General features: G+C 50.8%; 1 protein-coding gene across 1 annotated transcript; it reads right to left on the bottom strand.

The window, feature by feature from the left end:
* Window positions 1-213: 213 nt before the first annotated feature.
* On the bottom strand, window positions 214-17,589 carry CETP (cholesteryl ester transfer protein). The gene is made up of 9 exons (XM_024747402.1): window positions 17,534-17,589; window positions 14,369-14,430; window positions 10,239-10,268; window positions 9,554-9,608; window positions 9,262-9,442; window positions 8,967-9,106; window positions 2,279-2,361; window positions 531-650; window positions 214-344 (listed from the first exon to the last, which is right to left on the bottom strand). Exons 1-9 carry the CDS (start codon window positions 17,587-17,589, stop codon window positions 220-222), a joined length of 852 nt encoding a protein of 283 aa, XP_024603170.1. The 3' UTR covers window positions 214-219.
* Window positions 17,590-18,796: the final 1,207 nt, after the last annotated feature.

The raw sequence follows: 18,796 nt of genomic DNA, 5'->3' as shown, positions 1-18,796 counted from the left end.
CACCCAGCTAGTGCTTGTTTTAATCCTTAGGCCAGAGTGGCTCCACCTGCTAGTTTATTAAAGGGAAACAACTGCCCTCCTGATGGTCCTTAACCGGAGGGTCAGTGAGGGACACGCCCCAGCTGCTGGTTTCCCTGGTAACTGATGACCCCACCTGATGTCAATTACGCTATGAATGGTAGCCTCCTTCTCCCCGCCCCACCCCCGCCCTGTCCGGCATTAACCAGTGAGGTGTCGCTCCAGAACCTTTTGCTTAAGATCCCCTGTCCAAGATCCCCAATGGTCTTGAGGCTGGGCAACTACAAGTCTCGCAGGCCTGCAGACTGCAGCCCACAGGTGGTATCCTGGGGAGAGAAACCAGGTTCCCTGTGAGCAGAGGCCCTCCTCAGAGCGGAGAGCAACCCCCAAGCCCAGGACCCTCAACTCTCTATGCTGAGTGATGGGAGAGGTGTGGGGAGAGGTGGACCCTGGGGACTCTTGGGGTCAGCCTAGCATTGATATTCTACAAACAAAAGGGAGTTTCCCAGGACCTGCTGCTTGGGGATTATGTGGCACGTCCTCTCCTGGATTCTCACTCATCCACATTCCCAACAGCTTCTTCCTGGTTTGAACCCGCACCAGGACTTTCCCGCATGGCTCACTTCCTCCACCTTCAAAATGAAACCATCAGCAAAACAAGGTGACACTTCATCTTCTGGCAGTTGGATTTAGCTGCATTTTTACATTCCAGAGACCAAGTATGGATCCTCAACCACCAGGAGCATTAGCTTTACCACCTGGGAGAGAGCTTGTTAGAAATGCAGACTCACAGCCCCTAGCCCAGGCTCACCAAACCAGCAACTCTGAGGATGAGCCCAGGAATCTGTGTTTTAACAACCCCTGCAGGTGATTCTGATACAGGCCAAAGTTTGAGACCCATAGCACTAGATAACTTTCAAATAGCCTCTTGATTTGGGGTTATGAGTTGTATAAGCACCCAACCACCCACCCCTTTTTTCTTCATAGCTCCAGGCGCAATTAGTGGTTATATAGTCTTTTGTTTGGCTAGATATTATCTATCCCTGCCTATGTCCCCTAGACTATAAGCTTCACAAAGTCATGAACCATATGGGCCTGGCTCAGAGTAAGAACTCAACAGATATTGTTGAAAATACATCCATCCATACATAAAAATGCTGGGGCCACAGAAACTGTTGACTCTGACATGAATGTGACACGTGACCTTAAACAAATGTCCTTCTAGTTCTCAGCCCCTGGAACTCCCTTTGTACAGTGAAGGGGTGGGTCCAGCTGACCCTTGAGGGCCACGCCGCTCTCTGCCATTTTAGCAGATGCTCAGTTTGACGCCTCCCCAATCCAGCCATCCCGCACCAGTGCCAACCAAGGCATCTCCTCCCACACCCCACCCCAAAGCCTTCTGGAGCTTCTACTGCTTCCTTCTGGCCTTTAAGTCTCCTTGACATGATCTCAACCTAACTCCTGGCCTGATCTGCAACTCCTTTACCCCCAAACAACCCTTCCCTCAGCCATGCTGGGCTTCCTTCCTCCCCCTGGTCCTGTCACTGCTGTTCCCCAGACAGGACACCTGCGCTTGGCTCTCTCCCTGCCCCTTAAGAGCCAGTTCAAACTGCCTTCTGGAAGCACTCCAGCACATAGAAGTCTTGGTTAATAGATTCCTAAAAAGCATGTATGTCCACAGTCAGACTCAAAAGCAAGAAGGGAAGTCCTCAGGACCCAGAAACAACAGGGGACTCTGAGAAAAGTCAGGGGAGGGGAAATGAAATGGGATATTCTGGGAGGTGGAGTTTACAGCTGGGTGTTAAGAGTACTCTAAACTTTACAGATTCCTAGATTAAAAAAAAAGTAAATAATACAAAATTTAAAAAGATGAAAAAAAACAACCTAAATGCAGTATGCTAACCTGGATTGGATCCTGGGACAGAAAAAGTCTATCAGTGGAAAAACTGGTGAAATTCAAACAAAGTCTGGAGTTTGGTTAATAGCAATATACCAACATTAATCTCTTAAGTTACAACAAATGTGCCATGGTTGTGACTGGTGGTTTCTTTTCCTTATACTTTTCTCTGTTTTCCACTCTGTGCCTACATTACTTTTGTCTGCCATTTTCATGTATGAAGAGGGGCATTAAGAGTAGTACTGATCATCAATTCCTTACCTACAATGACAAAATCAAACACGCTCTGAAGACTACAAGTTGCTTTCTTAAGTTTGTCAGCAAACCTGGCCATTTGGATGGAAGGCTGTTTATAGTACTTACCTTGTTTTATGTGAAAATTCGTATGCAGAGAAATGTCAGTGGACTTGATTGTGGGGTGCCACCCCAGACCCCATGCGGGTGTCCTGCAATACATCCAGGGTGCATGTACTTGTACTACCTTCTAAAATACACAAAATTCTGGATTTGGAAAGTCATGTGGCCCTAATGGAGACCAACAGTGGTTTGGGGACCTATGTTCCAAACACCCACGTCCCACCACCGGGGTTAAGAAATAAGATATTACTAAAACTGTCAAAACTCCCATGTGTACCCCATTCATAACTTGTATTGTGTGATTTTGATGATCAGGGGGACAGCCATGTTTTAGAAACAACCAATCACAGCAGAAGCAGTGAGAAGAACTTGGAGGTTTCAGAGGTCCATCTGTGGAGGGGTTGCCAACTACCGGCCTCCCCATCTCCCTGCCTTCCTCTGTCTGTACCCACTTCACCTCTTCAAGTGTAAGCCTCAGGGACTTCCCTGGTGGTCCAGTGCTTCCAATGCAGGGGGCGTGGGTTCAATCCCGGGTCGGGGAACTAAGATCCCACGTGCTGCTGGTGCAGCCAAAAAAAAGTGTAAGCCACAAAAAGTTGGCTGCCTGGGTGTAGGGAGGGGAATTATACCATCAGTGAAGAACCATGATACCCTTGTTCTGACAGTAGAGCTTGCACATCTTGAGGCTGTAGACAGTTACCTGGGCCTGGTTGGCGGGGAAGCTATGGGAAAGCAGTGGGAGACACAGAGGGGGTCCCATGGCTAGGATGGGGGCCCATCAGAACAGCTGTGGCCACTGCTTCTGGAGACACAAGGGACAAAGCTGACTCGGGGTTCCCAGGGCTGAGAGAAAAAGGAAGCAGCTAGAGCAGTGGCTGGGGCCCAGGCCACCCCATCACTAATTTGCCAGTGACCTGGGCATCACTCTTGCCCTCTCTGGCCCTTGGTTTTCTCACCTGTGTGATAGTGAAGTAATCCCTTGCCCTGCCCATCTCTTAGTGTGTGGAAAGGCCTTCTATGTCTCACTTTCTTCATCTGTAAAATGGGGATAATAATAGTACCTACCTCCGAGGGTTGTTGCAAGGATTAAATGAGAGAATCAACATAAAGAACTTGCAGAAGGACCTGCGCGTGGTCACCCTCCAAAAGAAGCTGCCATTGCTTTTGTGTAACAATAGTCATGAAATGCTGACTATGCTTCAGCCCTGGGTGAGGATATGGGGGACAGTGCAGAGCTCAATAGACCTGGTCTCTACCTTCAGGAGGCTCAACGTTTATCAGATAATCCCAGAACTAAATGTAAAATGGCACCTGAGGAGCGTCTTAAAGGATGGATGCACCGGGCTGTGGTTTGAGAGCCCTGGAGAGCAAATCTCACCTAGTTAGGGAATGGGGAGGCCCTCTCTGAGGATAAGGAGTAATCAGATGGGGCAAGGAAGAGGGGACACCTCTGGGCAGGGGGGCACAGCATGTGCAAAAGCCCTGTGGTGGGTGGGGAACATGGTCAATGCACAGAATGCACAGTCAGCCAGGGGCTGGGAAGTACGGCCCGAGGTGGCCTGGGCAGGAGGGCAGGACCTCCGATTTGCAGACTGTTAGGCTGGGCTCAGGGAGACCTCTCCCCATCAAAAAATTGAACCAATAGGTACCTTGCAACAAAATGTTTTGTTTAATACACAGCTGAGCTCAAACCAAAAAAAGGGACAATCCCAGATACTAAAGATGAAAAGGGAAATGAGAGCTAAAACCATAAGTAAGGTGGCCCAGAGACAGGCACTGGATGTGGGTTCAGACCACACTAAAATGGGGTTTTAACAGTATCAGAGGGAGAGAAGTGAGAGGAGGGGGGATGGAAATACCTCCTCTCAGTGAAAAGGAGACCAAATGACTTCACCCACCAAAGGAAGCCACAAGAAACGTCAAGGTGGGTCTGGGAGGGTATAACTTGAGAACCCGAGCCTGCAGCTCGGGTTCAGCATAATTCAGATGTGCAGCTCTGAATTATGTATGTATTTATACTTCCAGCATGGTGCAGGACTTCCTGAACTGAGAAATGGACCTACAAAGCCAGGAAGGAATGAATGCTGTAACCTTTGGGGTCCCTGGCAGTAATAAGTGCAAAATTATTCTCTAAGGAAATGTGGGTGATTCAGGGAGCAGAGTCTGTCCACAGAAAAACCAAATTCCACTGAAGGTGAGCTTCTAAGAAAATAAATATTACAAGCCACACAAGGAAACCACAAGAGAGAGCTAGCAAACACAACCAACAAGAGGACAAGCACCCCAAGGCTCTGACATAAGAGAACATGGAAGAAACTACAAAGGAACTAACTTTTCAATGATTAAAGAAATAGAGCCATAATGAAAGCATAGGACTCCAGGGGGAAAAAACAAACGATAGAATTGAAAAGGAAAACTTGAAAATAAACTCAAGAAGATGTGGAGAAAAGGGAACCCTTGTGCACTGTTGGTGGGAATGCGTATTCATGCAGCCACTATGGAAGACAGTATGGAGGTTCCTCAAAAATTAAAAATAGAACCGCCATGTGATCCAGCAATTCCACCTCTGGGTATCTTTCCAAAGAAAACAAAAACACTGATTCAAAAGATATGCACCCCCATGTGCACTGCAGCATTATTTGCAAAAGCCAAGATATGGAAGCAACCTAAGTGTCCATCAATAGTTGAATGGATAAAGAAGATGTGGTATAACAAATATTACTCAGCCATGAAAAATAATGAAATCTTGCCATGTGCAACAACATGGATGGACCCAGAGGGTACTGTGCTAAGTGAAATAAGTCAGACAGAGAAAGGCGAATACCGTATGATTTCACTTATACGTGGAATCTAAAAAACAAAACAGATGAACAAACATAAAAAAACAGAAACAGACTCGTAGATACCCAGAACAAACAGGTGGTCGCCAGAGGGCAGGGGGCTGGAGGGATGAATGAAATAGGTGAGGGAGACTGAGGTACAAACTTCCAGTTATAAAATAAATGGGGACTTCCCTGGTGGCGCAGTGGTTAAGAATCTGCCTGCCAAGGCAGGGGACACGGGTTCAAGTCCTGGTCTGGGAGGATCCCACTTGCTGCGGAGCAATAAGCCCGTGGGCTACAACTACTGAGCCCACGGTCCACAACTACTGAAGCTCATGTGCCTAGAGCCCGTGGTCTGAAACAAGAGAAGCCACTGCAATGAGAAGCCCGCGCACCACAACGAAGAGTAGCCCCCGCTCAACACAACTAGAGAAAGCCCACGCTCAGCAACGAAGACCCAACGCAGCCAAAAATAAATTAATTAATTAATTTAAAAAAATAAAATAAATGAGTCACAGGAATGAAATGCACAGCATGGGGAATACAGTCAATAATATTGTAATAACTCAGGTGGTAGATGGTACTTAGACTTGTGATCATCCTGTAATTTATAGAAATAATCGCTGTGTTGTGCACCTGGAACTAACATAGTGTTGAAGGTCAATTATACTTCAATTTTAAAAAAGGGACTTAATAGAATTTCTAGAAATGAAAATTATTAATTTTAAAATGAAAAACTCAGTGAATGAGTAATGGATGAGACACAGCTATAAAAAGAATGAGTGAATTGAAAGAGATAATTGAAGAAATGATTCAGAATTTAGCACAGAGATAGAAAGAGATGGAAACTATGACAGAGCAACTAAGAGACATAGAATGGAATGAGAAGGCCCAACATACGTCTAGTGGAAATTCAAGACGTTAAGAATAGAAAAAATAGAGGAGAGACAATAATTGGAGAAAGAGTGGCTGAGAAATTTCCAAAGTTGATGAAAGACACCATCCCTTAAACGGAATGCTTATGCTGAGTCCAAAACAACTAGATTGAGAGGTAAACAGGGGCCAGAAAATACATGACCCTGGAGCCCATGTCAGAGAATTTTGCTTTTATCCTAAGACTTTTATTCTTGATGAGTTTTAAGCAGACAAGTGAACAATCAGCTTTGCTTCTGGAGGCTACTGTGGGGAACAGATTCAGGAGATGTCAGGATGCAGGAGGCTGTAGATGGGTCCCCACAAGTGATAATGGTAGCCTGGCCCAGGTGGAGATGGAAACAGAGAAAAGTGGACAGGCTCCAGAAATACTGAGGACGTAATAGGGACTCCGTAATGGGGATGATGAGAAGAGCAAGTCAAGGGCAAGCTTAAGATTCTGAGCTGCAAAGACCTAAACAGACATTTCTCCAAAGAAGACAAACAGATGGCCCATAGACACATGGAAATGTGCTCAACGTCGCTAATTATTAGAGAAATGCAAATCAAAACTGCAGTGAGGTACCACCTCACACTGGTCAGAATGGCCATCTTTAAAAAGTCTACAAATAACAGATGCTGGAGAGGGCGTGGAGGCTGCCCTCCCACCACTCCCACCTCGTGATGGGACCCTAGGTGGGTGGTTTTGATGACAGGCAATCCTGTCAGGGAAACGTCCACCTGACGTCTGCATCCAAGGGGATGTTGGCTGTGGGGAGGGAGAGATCAGGGTGGAGCCTCAGGATGGGGCGCCTGCCCTGAGTCACCTGCTCCTTCTGGCCCTGCCCAACACTCACAGGTGGCCCCAGCCTCCAGCCTCAGGGCTCCCATCTGTAAAATGGGTCCTGGGGTGCACAGGGTGCACTTTGTCATTCTCTCTCTTCTCAACTTCTGTCTGTCTGGGTGGCCCTGCCCTGCAGGAGCCCTTCTAGAAGAGTGGTTCAGAGTGTGGCACTGAGTCGGAGATGTGGGCTGTGATCCCAGCCCTCTACTGCTGGGTGATCCGTGGGCAGGGACCGAGCCTCACCCCCAGCACCCTCGGTGTCCTCGTCTCCAATGAGAGCATCCACCTCAGAGCTATGTATTTAATGGAACAATCTGGTAAAAGTGGGTGAACGCCCAGTAACATGAGCTACTCTGATTTTCCTCCTAATCTTCTCCCAAGAGAAACCTGGAGATTGCCCCCACCGCCAGCTCTGGTCTGCATCATGGAGTTCAACAGGCCAGACCAGGAGTCGGCAAACTTTATCTGTAAAGGGCCACATAGTAAATATCTTAGGCTTTGCGAGCCATGCAGTCTCTGTGCAACGACTCCACTTTGCTACTGCAGGGCAAAAGCAGTCACGGGCAAGAGCATCTACATGAGTGGGTGTGGTCATGAGCCAATAAAACTTTATTTATAAAAGCAGACAGCAGGACGAACTTGGCCCTCGGGAGGTAGTTTCCAACTCCTGGTGCAGAACCAGCACGGGGGCTGGAGGGTGGCGGGGGAGTGTAGTAGTACTGCCTCAAGAGCCATGCCCTTGGTGAGGCCCCCTGGGCCCCTGGCCCTGTCTGTGTTCTGGCAGCTGCTTGGGCCTGTCCAGGGAGGCTGGCCTCACCCTCGCATTAGCTTTGCCTACACGCACTCTGATGGCACAGCCCCTGGCGTGGTGTTCCCAGAGAGACGAGCAAGGTTCCCGTTCCAGGTTTGGGCAGTGATGGGAGTGGGGTCGGGGGAAGGATCTAACACACAGGAAGACGCAATTATGCTCCACTCCACCCCTCCACTGCCAGTCCACACTGCCCCGGACCTGGTGCCACCAGGGGTCTCCCCTCCTAAGGCCCCCACAGGAGCCCAGAGGGTCTACCCAGTGGGTTTCACTGTCCTTTATTGCCTCTGTTCACTGAGTACCTACTACGTGCCAGGGTCCAAAGAGCCGGGCGCATCGCTCAGCCTGGCCACCTCCCCCTCTGCTGGCCAACCACAGGGGGAGCAGTTATGACGTAGTAAGAACAGGGACTTGGAATTTTTAGATGGCCCAGGCTCAAATTCTGCTCTTCTGCTTCCCAGCTTGGGGGAGGGGGGATGGGTTCCCCTTGACTCCCTAAATTTCAGTTTCTCCATCCATAAAATGGGGCGTTAGCACTACCTTCCTTGCTGGGTGATTGTGAGCATTCCACAGTTAATCTAAGTCAAGTATTTGGTTGGTAGCACGTTCTGCAAACATTGGCTTGTATTCGTGTTAGGACCGGGACAGTGCTTCCTGCCTCTCAGATCACCTTCTCCTCTTGTCCTGGGTCTCTCTCAAAGGCCCGGTGATGTCCCCATTAGACAGATGAGAAAACTGAGTCCTGAGTAGTTTTTTCTTCACTGCACAGCCTTGTGGGAGTTCCCCCTTAGCCCAAGGCTGTATGGGAAGGGAGGGAAGAGACTCAGGGAGTCTTAGATCTCCAAACCACTTTCTTCCTCTTAGCTTTCACCTGTTGTTTGCTGCTGCTTGAGAAGTACTTGACAGTATGCTCATGCTGGGGGTACCAGGCTAGTAACAGCAGTAGTAATAACAGGGACCAACTGGGCCGGGTACCATCTTAAGCATTTTCTTTACATTTTTTTCCACTCGATTCTCACAACCTCTGTATGGGGTAGTTGCTATTATCATCCCCATCTTGCAGATGAGAAAACAGAGGTTCAGAGAGGTTCCGTGACTTGCCCGAGGTCACACAGCCTGACAGGCAGCAGCCCTGAGGGGAAGTGACTTGCCATAGCCTGACCATAACCAATCACCAAACGGTAGAGCCACACAGGAGCTGTGAGACCCAGATGGGGGCGTGACCGTCCCAAGGTTGCACAGTGACCAAAGGTGGCCTCCTGGTTCCCACCACTGCCTCCCAAGGCATGCAGACCAAAGCACACTCACCAGCCCTTGTCTGGACTAAGTTGGCTATGATGGTGGAGATGATGCAGACCTCTTCGCAGATCTGGGGCGGACAGGGCAGGCGGCTCACCAGGCTGGGAAGGAGACCAGAAGAGGGGCAGGGCCACGTGGGGGTGGCAGTGCTGGGAACAGGCACAGGGGGCTGACCATACTGGGAAGTGGTGGCTGTTTCTCAGGGAAGGGCAATGGGGGGAGGAGGACCCAACCTTGGGGCATAACCCTGGACTGCTCCCCACAATGAGTGGTCGGGCCAGAGGGGTAGGCGAGCCCCACTCACCTGTCCCTTTAGGACCAGCTTCAGGGTGAAGGAGATGAAGTCTGTGAACAGCTGCTTGGTCCACCTGGGCCTGAAGGGAGCAAGTGCTGCGGTGCTCCAGTCCTGTGCGTCCATTGAGCGCCTACTGTGTGCCAGGCACTGCTCAGGGCTCTGCCAGCCTTGGAATCCTCCTATAACCCAGCTACAACCCCATTTCACAGCTAAGAACACTGAGCCTCAGAAGGAGCCTCGGACCTCAGTGTTAATCAGCCCAGAGTTCCTCGGGAGGCCCCATTGCCCGTGATGTTCATACCTGTTACACTCACACATATGGATATGCCTGAATCCAGATTCACACATGTGTCCATCTGCTCCATGGGCAGAGAGGGGCCTGAATCAGGGGTGCTCACAGCAATTTGACAGAGGGTTGGCCAAGACAAAGATCTGAGTAGAGCACTCAGGATCTCAGGTTCCAGAGTCAGGGGGGCTGCTGGTTTCAAATCCTGCCCCCGTCCCCCAGTGGCGAGCTGTGCGTCCTCAGCCAGTTACTTAGCTTGGCTAGGAACTGTAGCTGCGAACTTGTGTGATGCCTGGGATGCCAGCAGATGAGTTTTTCTTTCCTTCCTAAGCTCTCTGTGCCTCAGTTTGCCCATATGTAAGAATGGGGTTAATAACACAATCTACCTTCCAGGGTTGGGTTGTGAGGATGTAAATTAACTAATCCATGCAAATGGCTTGGAAAAGTGCTTGGCTCATAGCAAGTTCTCAGTAACTGTAAGCGATTCTTTTTTTTTCCAGCCTTTAAGGGGGCGTTGATGGGGAGAGGTAGGTAATGACCCCACTGAAAAGACTGATCCCCCAGGTTTGGCTGCCACAGGCATGGTCTGGGGTTGACCCTCGGAGGTACAGTGGACACACCACCCTTCCATACTCCTGGGGCTCATGCTAACAGGAAGGGGCACAAGTAGAAAGGGGGGCCACAGAGGCAGCGTACTTACTTGCACTCCCCTTGGAGATGCAGGAGCGGCCTGTGGAAAGATAGGTAGCATTCAGGGGCATTGGTCCACACACTGCCAGAATCACAGGCTGCAGAGTCCCCTGACACCACATCAGGGCAGCCTCGGCCTCCAGGCAGAGCCCATGTGCTGCCCAGGCCAGCCAGGAGCTAGGCTAGCTTTGGGCCCCCCCAGCCAGCAAACTTCCCAGGCTGGACCATCTTTGGCAGCCTCAGAATCCTCGGTCTGCCTAGCCTTCCCTCTCCACTGCGGCCGATTCCTGGAGTCCAGCCTCCCTGCCTCCCCAGAGGGAGTAGGACACATATTCAGCTGTGTGTGTTGATCTGAAGGTCAGTAGAGTCGATTTCAAAGTTGACAGGCTGATCAACCCTCAACCTGCAAGGAGGCCACGGCCCAAGACCCTCTCTCCGCCCTCAGCCCAGAGAGGGCCAGGGAGAGGCGTGTCAGCTGAATGGGAATGCTTATCTCCAGGCACCCCAGGGTCCCCTTGAAGATCACAGGCGCATTCTGAATGGAGACATTGGTGGGCTTGTCTTCCACCAACTCTACCTGGCTGCTGGAGACCGACAGGAGGCTGATCTGGACGCTGGGAGAACAAAGGGAAATAAGGAAGGGTGTCGGGGGCCTGGGAAGAGGCAAGGGGGTGTTTTTGTCACATCTCCACTTCTTGTCATCCTGCACTGCCCAGGGATGCAGTGGGCAGAGCCCTGCCCTATCCTCCTGGAGCTGAGTCCAGCTTCACCTAGCATCAGTCATGGTCAATCACATTTAATCTCTACTCCACCCATGTTTATTTTGGATAAGTTATATATTAATGAAATTTATTCTATGGAAGTTTGGTCTTATTGAATTGTTGATGATTTATTCAGGGTAATATCTCTTTTAACTTCTCCAGGCAACTTTGCCATCTCTGACCTCTTGTGATCTAGGTCTAAGATGGCTTTATCCTCATTTTATAGAAGGGAAACTGAAGCCTAATGTTACACAGAGAGTGTGGGGCTGGGGCAGCCCCGTTGGACGCCCCACTAGACCTGGGATACCCCCACTCGGGCTGCTGGCGGCAGGTGCTTTCCTCCCAAGAGGTAACGGTGGTATTCAGCATCGCCAGCGCCCCCTAGTGGTAGTAAAATGTTTACACCGACTCCAGCACCAGGTTGGTTACCTGTGCAAATCAGAGTCCACCTTTATTGAGCTTGTCCTTGGTGGGGGGGGGGCGGTGGGGGCTGTTTGGGGAAGATGAGGTTTTAGGACAAAGATTAGGTCCCTGAGCAGTGTCTTCCCCATCCCTGAGGCCTCACACAGATATACAGACACAGAATCTGTTCCCTTGCAGCCTGAGGGGCCCAGAAGGTGGATGTGTCGTGTTCCAGGGGCCAAGCCTAGTGCTCAGACCTGGGTTGGAACCTGAGCTTGCCGCTGCTAGCCTCGCTGTGTGACCTCCAAGCTGCTTAGCCTCTCCGAGCTCCTGTTTCCTTGTTCAGTAAGCAGGGCCAGTAGAGGGATGTGCTGAAGGTAAAATGAGGTATTGTTTGTAAAGGCGCCTGGCCTATAGCACAGCCTCAGCCCAGGTAAAGTCAGGAGACTCAGTTTGCCAAGAGATCTTACTACCCTGCCTCCCTCTACCCAAAAAAGACCCCATCAATAGGGGAGAGAAAGGGCTGTTCTAAGGCCCGAATCTTACTGGGGCTGTTGGAGAGACTGATACCTTCCAATAAATCCCCACAGGGGCACTGGGGGACGGTGAGTTGGTTGAAGCAGCATGGTGGGGGCGGGTTGTGCAATACCAGGCTTCTGGCCCTGGTGTCAAGTCAGGTGGGGAGGTCTGAGTTCTCCTGGCTGCCCTTGCTCTCTGGGGGCTGGGGGCAAGTTTCAGGCTACTCCCCACCAATCCCCAACTGTTCACACCCCAGGCCTGACTCACTTGTGCAGAACTTACTTGACTTGGCCAAGGATCACCATGGCCCTTTGCCCTTGACATCGCTGGAGGCTGTCTGGATCACCTTGGCGGTCTCCTGGCTCATGAGAAGGGAGGGCAGTGGTGAGGGGTTGCAGGCCCAGGACCAGTGCCCTGTCCCCTGGCCTCAGCCTCTTTGGGATGAGGGGCTGGACTTGGCCTCACTCTGGCATAAGTTAGATGGCTACGCTCAGGGCACATAGAGAGAGAGCTCTGACCCCTGACCCTGGCCAGAGACCCCAGTCATACCCTAGCCTCTGGATCCCAACACACAGGAACCCCATGATCCTAGTCAAATGGCAGCCTCTGAGCCCAGCCACACACTAAGCCCAGCGTCACCCGTCACTGTGCTGGGACACCTCCTCCCCTAAATACAAACTGAGTGTTTAGTCCTGGGACTCAAACTTTGAGATCCTGCATTTTAGAGATCATTGCATTTAGCCTCCCTATGCCCTTAAGAGGCTGGGGCCCAGAGAAGGTAGGGGAGCTGACCAAGGTCACACAGCAGTGAGTGAGTGACAGAGCCTCCCCATCCTGGGCCCATGCTAATCCCTGACTCCAGCCATGGAAGGATCCCCAACACCAAATACACACAGACCTCCTAACCTTCACCTTCTAACCTGACCCTAAACCTGGCTCTGCTCTGAAACTTAACTTGAACCCCAGAATGATCCTGGGTCCCAGGCAAACACAAACTCCCACATCAGGCTGTTTGCAGCCCCTCAGGGACCTTCTCACCACAGAGCTTGACTTGAAGGTGAGGACAGGAGAGAGTGAGGACTGCTCCACTCAGCCCAGGGCTGTCCTCTCTCTGGGCTACAGTGTGGCAGCCCCTGCATCAGAGCTGGCTTCCGGCCAGGGAGTCTCCTTCTCAGTGGATGCCCCCCAAAGGAGCCCTGGACCGACAGACAAATGGGTGGACAGACAGATGCATGCACAGAGCAGTGGTGGTGGTACTTACACCCCAGGAGGGCAGGCTTGGTAACTCGGTACACAACGCCTGGTACAAAATGCCTTTGGGGCAGGCGCGGTCACTGCCCAGCAGGACTGGGGGCAGGAGAGAGGCAGCGAGCGTGGTTCTCGGGCAGCCGTGGGCGGGCCCACACGGAGCTCATGTCTGCACAGCTCCCACGGGACAGGAGGCACTTCCGGGGCAGAGGGTCTTGCCTAATTTGCTGCCCTTCCGGCCTTCTCTCAGGTCCAGAGCCAGGCATCCAGCCAGGATTCCCACCTTCTGCTTGTCTCCCCTCTACCACCTGGCACCATGTTTGCCCTCTCCTATGTATCTGGATAATTGCTTAATACTTAAAACAAAATTTATTCTTTTTTTTACTTAAACAAATGTATGTAAAAATAAACGTTATCTCTTTTGCCATAAATAGAAAGAGGCCAACACATAATGACAATAAAATGAAGACATTTCATTGTTGCCAGATACTCTCGCTTGACAATGACCCTGAGTTTGAAGCCTGCTGTTGCATGTAAATCAAAACTCAGTTCAAAAAGGGAGACGGCTCTGTGGGTTTCCCCTCGCTGGAGTTTGGTACCAGGGTACTTAATGCTGCATCTGTGTCCCGCGCAGCAGCATCTTGCACGCCCCCACCTTGCACGCCCCACGTGCCTCACACTTCCGTATTCTGGTTTGGAGATCATTGCCCTTAGCCTCCCTTATTGAACTGTGCAAGAGGCTGAGGCCCAGAGACAGGAAGCGAGCTGCTTGAGGCCACACAGCAGTCAGTGAGAGGGCCTCCCCACCTTGGGTTCTTTCTTTGCCCCCATTGACCTGCTGTCTCCCCAGAGCTTTTGCCCTCCTTGGAGCTTCCCAAACCCCCTCCATCACCGACAGCCTGTCTCTGGGGCAGAATGAGGCAAGCGGCTATCTTGGAGTGCACCTCCGGCCCCATGCTGGCACCCTTCAAGGTCTCTTTGCAATTACAGTAGCCTGGAATCAGAATTTTGGGGGTGTCGGGACCACTCCTGCCAGCTGGGTTCCCATGTCCTTGGCTTCCAGAGGATTGAGAGGTAGGAAGGGAACAACTCTGAGTGAACGCCTGCCACACCCAGGACCGAGCAGCGCATTCACCGTCAGTGTCCCCCTCCCGCACCGCCAGGAGCTCTACCGACAGGCGAACACACAGAGGGACGTGCTGGCACTCACCTGGCACCTCACAGTTGCAGCTCCGGAGGTCTGGGAAGCCTAGGTCCAGCGGGGCAGGAGGCCTGGGGACACACCGAGAGAATGGCGTTCTGCCACACTGAACTTAACCCCACGTCCTAAGATGGTAACAGGAGCCAGGCTGACAATGATCATGGCTCCTAGTGCCACGGTCTGTCTCTGTGGCCACCCTCTATAGGACGCCTTCCTGGAGTACGTACCTCGTCCTTGCCACCCCCTCCCATTCTGAATTCTCTTCAGTACCAGTCACAGGACACATAGCATGGTTCACCATGGATGAGCTCTTGTGCCATTCCATTTTTAAATATTAATCAATTAAGTTTTAAAATATAACACTGGTATCTGCATAGTCAAAAGTCACAGAGAAAAGGAAATCAAGTCACTTGTCAGTCCTCCCGTCCTGGAGCAATCTGTCTGTGTGTCCGTGCATACGTGTGTGTGTGTGGCAGGGGTGGTGGTGAGGGGCTTTCCTCCACGAAGGTTTTTGCCTCTGCACATTCATTCCACAAATATTTACTGAGCACCTACTCAACTAATGTGACCCCAGTCAGGGACACAGAGGGTGGGGAACAAGATGCCAGCCCCTCCTCTCACAGTCCCACATTCTAGACTTGGGTGGAGACTCAGGTACGGTGGTCTCACCTCCGCTTCCCAGAACCAGGAGGCAAGATGACTATTTGCTGAATAATAACATCCACCGTTCATTGAGCTCTTATTGTGAGCCTGCTAGGCTGTGAGCTCCCTGAGCCAGGATCATGGCTGCACTGGATCCTCACATAGTAGGTGCTCAGCACATAGTAGGCCCGCAATAAAAGCTTGTTGAATGGCGTAGAAAAGCCAGGTGCTGTGCTGAGCTCTTTACATGCTTTATCTTATTTGGTTCTTACGATAACCTCATAAGGAGCTATCAGTTATTATCTTCATTTCATATCATAAGGAGCTATCAGTTATTACCTTCATTTCATATCATAAGGAGCTATCAGTTATTACCTTCATTTCATAGGTGAGGGATCTGAGCTCAGAGAGGTGCACTAACGTATTCTAGGTGAAGAAGCTGATGGACATTAGAAGGAGGACCTAAACTATAAGGTCTGTATTCTGTGCAGAGGGCTTTCACAAGTCCCCGAGCCCCGAGTGGGGGTGGGTAGGAGCACACACTGGGAGTCAGGGATCGGGTCTAGTTGGCCCTTGACTCACTCACTGTGTCACCGTGGATTGGTCACTGGCTCTCTCTGAACCTCAGTTGCCTCATCTGTAAAATGGGAGAATGTTGACCGTTGCCCTTTGCATCCAAGGAGATAAAGGCAGTGGACCCAATATGTATACATATAGCTGATTCCCTTTGCTGTACAGCAGAAGCTAACAACATTGTAAAGCAATTATACTCCAGTAAAAAAAAAAAAAAAAGAGTCCTATATATAGGTTTTTGCTTGATCAGCACAAAGTATCTCTGGGTGGGTACACAAGATGCTGAAAACATGGGCTACCTCTGGGAGGAACTGGGTGTCTGGGAGAAAGGGGTGGGGGAATTCCACACCTTTTGAATTTTGGGTCACACGAATGTATTATTTCTCAAAAACTATGACATACAGTGTTTTACTCACAGCTGGGGCCAAGAATTCCCCTTAGCAGCCGAGACCAAACAGCCAATTTCCCCTTCTCAGGAGTCCTCAGGCAGGGAGCCAGGGCCGCAAGGATGTGACAGGATGCTATCTACAAAGGGAGGGCTTGCCCAGACTGCTCCCGGGCAGGTCCCTCCCTAGCCCCACGTGATACACCCACTCACAGAGCTGGGTGAGCCTCACAGATTCCCAAGGCCCAGCTGGGGGGGCCTATTTCCCCTGGGCACCCAGCCCCTGGGGGGTACATACCCACAGTCATCGCAAGGGTATGATGAGCAGGCATGTGCCCATTGGCCACAGCAGGGTGGGAGCTGGAGGGCAGAGATTCCGCCCAGGAATCCCCAACACCCCCATCCACGGGCTGGGGCTCGGGAGCCTCGTTAATGGGCTCCATTTCCCAGGAACGGGAAGACTCCCTGGCGGGCTACTGTCCTCCTGGCTGCTGTTCATATTCCACTCCTGGGGTCGTGGAGGGCAGTGACTGAGGGTGCCCCGGCCAGGGTTCTGGTGGTCGCGGCTGTACCCACAGCAGAGAGGGAGGCATGCCCATCCTTTAGTGCAGCTGGCTGCTGGGGGGCCTGGCATGGGAGTATGAGAGGCCCAGGGGGTAATGGATTAAAAAGCAAAATAAGGGCTCCACTGGTGGCACAGTGGTTAAGAATCCCCCTGCCAATGCAGGGGACATGGGTTCGAGCCCTGGTCTGGGAAGATCCCACACGCCACAGAGCAACTAAGCCCATGCACCACAACTACTGAGTCTGCACTCTAGAGCCCGCGAGCCACAACTACTGAGCCCATGGGCCACAACTACTAAAGCCCACGCACCACAACTACTGAAGCCTGCGTGCCTAGAGCCTGTGCTCTGCAACAAAGAGAAGCCACGACAATGAGAGAGGCCCGCGCACCGCAACGAAGAGCAGCCCCCGCTCACCACAACTAGAGAAAGCCTGCACGCAGCAACGAAGACCCAACGCAGCCAAAAATAAATAAATAAAATAAATTTTTTAAAAAAAGGTTTAAAAGGCAAAATAAAACAAATAGAACCAACCAAGCAACCAACCGAAACCAAAAACCAAAACCAAAAAAAACAAATCTATCCCTGGCCGGGAGGGATAAGTTAAGAAGTTGGGATTAACAGATACACATTACTATACATAAAACAGATAAACAACAAGGACCTACTGTATAGCACAGGGAACTATACTCAATATTGTGTAATAACCTGTATGGGAAAAGAATCTGAAAAAGAATATATATATATAAAACAATCACTCTGCTGTACACCAGAATCTAATACAACATTTTAAATCAACTATTTCAATAAAACAAATCTATCCCTTCAAACTTAGAACCCTGTGTCTTAAATTCTTAAAACTTAATAATCATAATCTCAGCTATATTTCTGAGCTATATGCCGTTTACATCATCTCATTTAATCCTCTTTTACTTTTATCATGGTAAAGTACACATACCTTAAAGTTTACCATTTTAAAAGGTACAGTGCAGTGACATTTAATACACTCACAGCGTTGTAAGCGTCAAATTCCAGAACACCTTCTTCACCCTAAAGGGAAACTCCATACCCAATAAGCAGTCACTCCTCCCAACCCCCCAGCCCCTGGCAACCACAAATCTGCTCTGGACCTTTTGTGTAAATGGAATCCTACATCACGATGATTGTAAAAGGGCAAAAAGGCAGCTAGGGATTAGGGCGTGGATATCTGTTTAGTGGGGGGAGGGGGGAGGGGGGCATTATTCAGTTTACCACAGTTTCACTGAGGGAGAAGAATGTCTCTAAAGCAGATAATGATGACAGCCCCAGACCCTGATTATGTATATGTAGGTCCATATCGGATTATTTGGAAGGACACACACTAGATTGTTAACTTGGTCACCTGGGGTGGGGGTGAGGGCAAGGATGGGGGAGATAAAGTCACCCTTGAGTCCCCGGAGGACTGACTTTGCTCCTTCATATTCAGTCACAACAAAGAGTAGGCGGCTGTGTCTACGTCGTGCCCAGGGTCTCTAAAGAAAGAGAACTTATGAATGCGAGCAGGCTACACGTGGCTCCCAGCATGGGCCACACATCGGCTGTGCAACTTGGGTAAGCCACTTAACCTCTCAGAGCCTCAGTTTCTTCAAGCATAAAATGGGCGCATTTTACACATCTCCTAGGGTTGGTGGGAGAATTAAAGGGGGTATTGCTTGCCTGGCCCACAGTCGGCTGTCTTATCAGCATGGCTCATCCTCTTCTCCAGGCTGGGTGTTAATATACTCTGCTCTAGCGAGGCCTCCGTCCTCAAGGCTGGCAGGGAAGAAGTGTCACCCATCACTAGAAGGTGAGTTTCTGCAGCAGTGCCCGGCACACAGTAGGACCTCGTTACGTATTTGTGGATGGAAAAACTGGGGGGGCTTCCGGGATTTGGGTTAGTCACTGCCGCCACTGGGCTGACCTGGGGGTGCTCCTCCCTGTTAGTGCAGGTGGTGGCCCTGGATGCGGGGACAGAGCCGAAGGGCTCTAGGATCCAGTTGCCCCTGTGATGCCAACCTGGGAGCCTCGGAGGGGCCTACTCGCCACAAGGCTGGGGTGAGCCCAAGGGTTCAGCTTTATTCTGAGCAGGCGTGGGGCTGAGAGTAAGGGAGACAGACAGCTACAGAGCACCCCTGAGAAGAGACCCAGAGCCCAGCCTGCAGAAGAGTCAGAAGTGGCCAGCCAGCTGTACACCCCCCCAGAATTCCAGATGCCAGCACCTCAGGGACCCGGGTCCCTTCCCCCCATGACCCCAGG

The sequence above is a fragment of the Neophocaena asiaeorientalis genome, unplaced genomic scaffold (genome assembly GCF_003031525.2).
Source record: "Neophocaena asiaeorientalis asiaeorientalis breed wild unplaced genomic scaffold, Neophocaena_asiaeorientalis_V1.1 scaffold438, whole genome shotgun sequence".
NCBI classification, from domain to species: domain Eukaryota; kingdom Metazoa; phylum Chordata; class Mammalia; order Artiodactyla; family Phocoenidae; genus Neophocaena; species Neophocaena asiaeorientalis.
Note: the sequence above shows the minus strand (reverse complement) of the source record. Positions and strands in the feature narration are given on the sequence as shown.